This window comes from Dipteris shenzhenensis, chromosome 11 (genome assembly GCF_047967505.1).
Source record: "Dipteris shenzhenensis isolate YYH24624 ecotype China chromosome 11, Dip_SZ_1.0, whole genome shotgun sequence".
Taxonomy (NCBI): Eukaryota; Viridiplantae; Streptophyta; class Polypodiopsida; order Gleicheniales; family Dipteridaceae; genus Dipteris; species Dipteris shenzhenensis.
Genome location: NC_141606.1, coordinates 7,966,161 through 7,973,577, shown reverse-complemented (window position 1 = coordinate 7,973,577; position 7,417 = coordinate 7,966,161). Strand labels below are relative to the sequence as shown.

The window sequence follows — 7,417 nt, the reverse complement described above, 5'->3', positions numbered from 1 at the left end:
TGTGGATCATGGCCTTTTATAATCCTTTACCTATTCGATAAGCACTAGAAATAAACTAGCATGCATTAACCCATTTATAGAATTCATATGCCTTTCAACACAACATTGGAGCGTATCTACCATGCAATTTTGTACATTAAAGTTGCACCATGGGAGGCAACAAGCATCCCTTATTGTGGTTGTTTTAAGAGGAAAGTCAACTCAGATGTGAACACAGGTTTGGGGGAGAAGAGCAAAAATGGAAATGATTATCCCTTATGCACCACAAGCATAGGTATTTGATAGGGCTAAAGCAAGGAAGAGGAGGAGGAAGTGAAGGAAAGGGGGAGGACGGTATTGGATTGGGTATGAGAAGGAAAATCATGATTATTTAATGCTATATTCTCTTCTACTTGTGTAACCCTTTATAATGTTTAACATCTTAATAGTACAAGGAGGCCTTAAGTGAAGGCAACGCTTTTTGGAGAAGCGAAATTCAATTTATATTTTTTTTTGGCCTGTGGGGAAAAATATGTGGCATGTGATTTCCACCTTTTCTTCCCTCTTTCTCTCTCTTTCTATTTCAAGGCAAGCACTAACTCTCTCTCTCTCTCTCTCCCCCCTTGTTGTGAATCCGAGACAGAGTCCATTTTGGAAAATGCCTATATGAGGGGCCTTGGCGTTGCCTCGCATGGTGGTGATAAGTGCCAGCCGGGTTCCCTCCCCCTGCAATAGAACTATACCCTTTGGTAAACACAAAGGGAAGCTGCTAGGATCACTGCCCTCTGCCTATTTGGAATGGTTGGCTGACACGCTGCATCGGCCGATTTGGGGAGAACTTGCAAAAGAGGTACTCTACGAACGCGATCACTGGAGTCAGGGTGGAGCATCCCATAAAACACCACCACTCGTATCTGAGCAGCGACAGGAACCGGATTCATCTGGTTGGTCAACTGCTGGGGAAGACGTGCGTTTAGATCAATGCGGCAAGAGGACTCTGAATCGAGTTAATCAGAGCATTGCAGTGGATCCTGGCTTGTGTGCTTCTGTATTGCGCTGGTGTAAGGATGCAAAGGCCTTGGCAGAAGGTAAGCGTGTTCATAGACAAATTATTGAGAGTGGCCTTAAGCGAAATACTGTTTTGGAATCCCTACTCGTACGAATGTATGGCGAATGTGGGGCCCTAGAGGATGCACTGGCGGTGTTTATCACCCTGGATGAGCGTCGTGTTTCTTTGTGGAACTTCGTCATTAGGGCACATGCCCGAAAAGAGAACAGTAAGGAGGCCCTCCGACTTCTCAAAAACATGCAAGTAGAAGGAATGATGCCAGACAAGTTTACATTCGCCTATACTCTTACTGCATTTGCTAGTCAAGCAGCTTTAGAAGATGGCAAACGGCTGCATGCTCACATCCGGGAGGCTGGGTTCAAGGTAGATGTTTTTGTGGGAACTGCTCTTCTAAGTATGTATGGCAAGTGTGGTAGCTTAGATGATGCAATGCAAATGTTCGAAAAGATGCCGGAGCGAGATGTGGTTTTGTGGAATGTCATCATGGCAGTGCATGCTCGGAATGGCAAATCCAAGCAAGCTCTTCAACTCTTTGATGAGATGCAGCAAAATGGAGTAATGCCAAGCAGGGTTACTTTTATTTGCATTGTCAACGCCTGCAGTACCCAGGCAACTTTAGCTGAAGGCAGGTGGGTCCATGAATGCATTCTAAAGAGCGGATTTGACCCAGATATTGTAGTGGGAAATGCTTTGATCCATATGTATGGGAAATGTGGAGTCCTTGAGGATGCACAGAGGATTTTTGAGAGGATGAACAAACGGGATGTGGTATCCTGGACGGCTATGATTTCAGGGTATACTTGCCGTGAGAAGGGCCGGGAGGCTGTCCAGCTGTATTTTCAGATGCAACTTGAAGGGGTAAATCCAGATAAGGTGACTCTTATTGCAGTTTTGGAGGCATGTGCAAGCCAGGCTTTGTTACTTGAAGGCAAGTGGCTGCATTTGCAGATCACAAAGAGTTGCATCCAGCCAGATATTCTCGTGGGAAATGCTCTTGTCAGTATGTATGGCAAATGTGGATGTTTAGACCATGCAAGGGAGGTTTTTGACAAAATGCCCAAGCAAGATGTAGTTACATGGACTGCTCTGATAGCAGCCTATGCTCAGCGTGGGCTAGGAGAGGAGGCTTTTCAACTATTTAATAGAATGCATCAGGAAGGAATAAAGCCAAACAAGGTGACCTTTGTTTGTATTGTCAATGCATGCACGGGCTGTGGAGCATTAGCTAAAGGTCAACGAGTGCATGCCTGCATTTTGGATCTTGAACTGGCTCAAGATGTTGATGTTGGGGCTGCTCTTATGAATATGTATGGAAATTGCGGCAGCCTCCAACAGTCATGGAGAGCATTCAACAAAATTCCAGAACAGAATGTTGTTTCATGGACTACTATGATTGCTGTGTGTACTCAACATGGGCAGTTTGAGGAGGCTGTTGATCTTTTCAACCAAATGAATCAGAAAGGAGTGCTTCCAAATGAAGTCAGTTACATTAGCGTCCTTGAAGCTTGCGCCAAGCAGAAAGCACTAGTGAAAGGCAAACGAGTGCATGTGTGCATTGTAAATAGCAGGCACGAGCTAGATGTTGCTGTGGGGAATGCTCTCATCAATATGTATGGAAAGTCTGGTAGCCTACAGGATGCACACATTATATTCAACACAATGCCTGCTCATAATGTGGTTTCATGGACTTCCATGATTGCAATTTATGTCCAGCATGGGCAGGAAAAGGAGGCTGTATTACTTTATGATAAAATGCAAGCGGAAGGTATAAAGCCAGATAAGGTCACCTTTATCTGTATTCTTGATGCATGTGCCAGCCGTGCAATGTTATCCACTGGTGAGCGGGTGCTTCATGATTTTCTGGAAAGTGGGTATGAGTTCGATATAGTGGTCGACACTGCTCTTATCAACATGTATGGCAAGTGTGGAAAACTTGATTTGGCAAGGAGAACATTTGACAAAATGCCTGATCAGAATGTTGTTTCCTGGACAGTGATGATTGCAATGTATGCGCAGCATGGGCAGGGTCGGGAGGCCCTCCAACTTTTCAAGAGAATGCATTGGAAGGGCATCACACCAGACATGGTGACCTTCGTTAGCATTCTTACTGCTTGCAGCCATGCCGGGTTGACTGATGAGGGTCAGCATGTCTTTACTTCAATGATTGTAGATCATGATATCTTGCCTATTGCAGAGCATTATGTCTGCATGGTTGACCTTCTTGGGAGGGCAGGGCGTTTGGATGAGGCAGAGATCTTGATTAGCAACATGCCCTTGCAATGTACAGGTGTGTTGCTAATGGCTTTACTGGGAGCCTGCAGGTATCAAGCAGATGTGGAGCGTGGAGAGCATGTTGCAAAGAAGATGTTTCAATTGGATCCAGACAGTGCTGCACCTTATGTGATGCTATCAAACATATATAGCGCAGCTGGCAGGGTGGCTGATGCTGCTATGTTAATATACAGTATGAAGGACAAGCGCCTTAGGAAGCAGCAGGACTGCTGCTTAGTTGAGGTTGAGGGCCAACCACACAATTTTGGTGAAGATGAACTCTTACACCCTCAAGAGGAGGATATCTGCGCTGCGCCGCAGAGGTTGGATTCTCAAATGAAGCAGGCAGGGTTTGTTTTTGCCAAGAATACTGAGATGGCTGAAAACTTCCTTTATAGTCACAGTGAGAGGCTAGCTGTTGGCTTTGGGCTGATAAGTGACAGCCCCCTCTGTCGTTCTGCTACCAAGATTTTTTCAACAATAACACCTCGGCACATTGTGATAAGGGATGCTAGTCGATTTGATCACATGAGAAATGGATTTTGTTCCTGTGCAGATTATTGGTGATCTTTGTCTTGTCGAATTTGCAGTATTGTAAATGTGTTGGAAGGTTGCTGCTGTCACATCTTAGTTAGGTGGAATGCGTAGTCAATATAGATGCGCTTCAATAGACATCTTAAACCACTTTCATCCACACAACCCAAACCCCGCAATCACACATTTCATCAACACATGACTTGCCCTTAACCATGCACACTACGAACACCACCCAGCCTGTGTAGTGGGTTGCCACCTTACTCTGTTTTGTTTTCATTTTGAGAGCCAGCTTTGCTGTGTGAGGCACAAATATGTCCAAGGTGGCACCTTGACCCCAAGCCCCCTTCCTTCCTTACCTTGGCCATTTTATGTCCATGGGTGCCTCTCCATGTGCGCCTTGGATCTATTTGGAGCACCAAAGATTCTTTTGCACCATCTGGTGTATTGCACATCCTCAAGTACCACCTTCTAGTGGCTTTATTGCTGTCTTGAACATGATGGATTGTTTTGCCAACCTCTGCAGAAAAAGCTGCATGATGAACTCTGTCCAAATCCTCTACAGCAGCAAGCAGGGTCTCGTCTGCTCCATACTCTGTTCAGCCTCTTAGAATTCTAAGGCCAAAATACTATATGTGGCCCAAGTGGTGGTTTCAGCTAGAGAGATGCTGCTGCTTCCCACCACTAGCTTTCCAACCTTATTAGACAGTTACATGCAAGTTAGTAGGCCAACCTTCTCCTCCAGTTTTCAAGGTCTCTATGACAGGACTAGATCACAGTTTTTCGAGTTGCAGAAAGGGAAGTAAATTTCCTCTGGGAATTTTTGATTTTAGGTTATGTGAAGTAACTGTGAATTTTTGAAGTACAATGTATAAACATAACAGCATCCATGAGACTAACTATGTACTTCAAGGCTAAAATCGTGATGTGTGAACGAGGCCACCCCTCCCTTTGTTCTAGCCCATTGATGAAGACAACATCATGTGCAAGCATGTGAACCCGTGGAGATAACTCATGTTATGAAGCATAATGAGATTTGGTTTAAGGACACTTCAAGGCTTTTGTAATCACACCTCGCTTGGCATACACGTCTGTCACAACAGCCAGTTCCAACGGCCATAAACAATTCAGAGACCTAAGAACAACACAACCCTCCCTCTTGATCGAGGCCACCTCACCTTATCGTAACCTCTTGCCTCTCATTGGTCCATGTAAATCATGCTATTTTCATCAAGAGCCACCTCAAGGCATTCAAATGCAACCACATGGACACCATTACACAGCCCAAATAACCATAATAGCCCATAGAAATCCCATGCATCAAATGATCATTTATAGTAATCCAACTATCACAAACACCATAGCATATAAGAAACCGTAGTCAACATCATATCATATGGCTAACATACTAGGTTAGGCCCATGTTAGTACTCCATAACTGATGATATGTGTATCAAATCAAGAAGAAGTAGAAATTGCTTCGATGTCCTCTATGACATTCACATTTCCAATCCATCAATCAAACACCTAGTCTCCCGAAAACAAGAGCCACACAAGCATCATCGACATGATCATTAACCACATACAAGCACAATAGCTCATAATCTGCACTGGTTCAAGCCATCACCTATAGGCTAATTCTATGCAAGTCCAATGCATCCTCACAATAACTAGGTCCATCATAAGCCTAATACAAATATGAGATCAGCCAAAACTATCCATCATACATCAAGAAACAACATTCTCATATGCACCATCCAAATTGGGTGCGATTACCACATGATGACCAAATCCATAGGCTTAATAAAACAAAGTTCAAACCATAGACAAAACCCATCCAAAAAAAGAAACCATAATGGGCTTGTATGTGTTTCCAAATGCATCATCAACATAATATAACCATAGTAGCTACTGACAACTAGAAACTAACTCTTTTAATTAGTCTGATCTAATCTAGTGCTTTGTCAATTAACGTCCAAACTAGGACAAACTGCTGGGATATGTTAACTCCCAACAATACCAATTAAGTTTGACCTTTGTTATTCGAGGGCCGTGGCTTGTATGCATGGTTTGTCCAAGTCATGGTTTGCCATAGATATAGTAGGTGTCCACGAGGCATAGCCTAATACTATGATTTTAATAGAGTTGTACGGATTTCATTAGTTGGAAATTGCCCCAACCTTTCCCCCCCTACTATAGTAGGCATCACAATATTACTTGGAGAATAATTTTTTATCACCAATGTTTCCATCCACTAAGACCACTCATATCTAGAGTTTGTAGCATGACTGAAGTTGGATCTTAATTAGGACCAAAACAGGGTAGTAGCCATCTCAAATTAAATTGAGTTGATGGGACCATAGATTTACACAAGCCATTAATTGGGCTAGCATTGAGAACATCATTAATCTATGCTCACATGGTTGAAGCCTAATCTAATAATTTCCTAGTATGCTAGCAATCAATCGTTCTAAGCTATTGCATCTACAGATAGCAATCCATATCCATAGGTAGCATTTTGACAAACCACTCAACTTGATCCTTATCCATTGGTAATCTTTCTAATCAACCTTTTTAATCGATTGGCATATGCTTGTATTAAAACTCATAAGGTAGCATCATGATATGGGGATTTTCTTCATGCTCTCAATCTACATAATCAATGGGTTTGAATGCATTTAAGAATGCCTTATTTTGGTCATCCCAAGGTATGAAATGACTGGCTACATATTAAGTATACCAATCACTAGTGAAGCTATCATAGTGGCACGGAACATCTTGACTTAGGTGCATTAGAGGATCAAAATCAAATGTTTGCCATAGACACTGTGCTGAACCTATTGATGTGGACACCTAGATCTTCCTCATGAACTTTTAAAATACTATGCTTAATCAAACTTGGTTGAGTCATACTACTAATGAAATCAAAGTAGCAAGAGTGATTAACATGTTTGTAGCAGCAATGACCACAACAATACATGAGCGATTGATTGATTTTAGATGCAATGTCCACGATAATACATGAACGATTGATTGTAGATGCATCTTGGGAATTAAACTAGATTTGACTAGATGAACCAACTAGAATCTTGATTTCTAGGACCTTAACACTAACCCATAAATTCCTGGCTCTATCGTTTAAATTACAGGTAGGGAAGAATGTCCTCCTACTCTTGATAGCTCATGATGACGCTATCAAACCTTTTGTCTTGGACATTGAATTGGTTTTCGCAAAGGTCATAAAAGTGAACACTCCTAGGTCATGGTGAGGTTCTTGGCAATGGTGTTTTTAAAGGAAACAAAATTAGGCCTTCATTTGGGATTGGGACAAAAAGATGGGCTACCATGGCATTAAAATTTTTCCTTTTGAAAAATCTATGTTGATTGCCAAAAATATCCGAAATTCGACAACCTATACCTTATGATTATGAAATCCAAATTGGGTCATGTAGAATATCAAATGAAATGGCACAACATGTTATCGTATTTTTTGCACCATTTTTTTACATAAATCAAAATAAGCATTCTATGAAGTTATGGCTAATTTTCTCTACTAAATTTAGA

At 42.2% G+C, this 7,417-nt stretch overlaps 1 protein-coding gene across 1 annotated transcript; it reads left to right on the top strand.

Annotated features, from left to right (window-relative positions):
* Positions 1–624: 624 nt before the first annotated feature.
* Positions 625–3,886, top strand: LOC147896571 (putative pentatricopeptide repeat-containing protein At3g13770, mitochondrial). The gene has a single exon (XM_087381904.1). It carries the CDS (start codon positions 671–673, stop codon positions 3,884–3,886), a length of 3,216 nt encoding a protein of 1,071 aa, XP_087238030.1. The 5' UTR covers positions 625–670.
* Positions 3,887–7,417: the final 3,531 nt, after the last annotated feature.

Coding starts and splice junctions, on each gene's coding strand:
- LOC147896571 (XM_087381904.1), top strand. CDS start 671: ATGGTGGTGATAAGTGCCAGCCGGGTTCCCTCCCCCTGCAATAGAACT.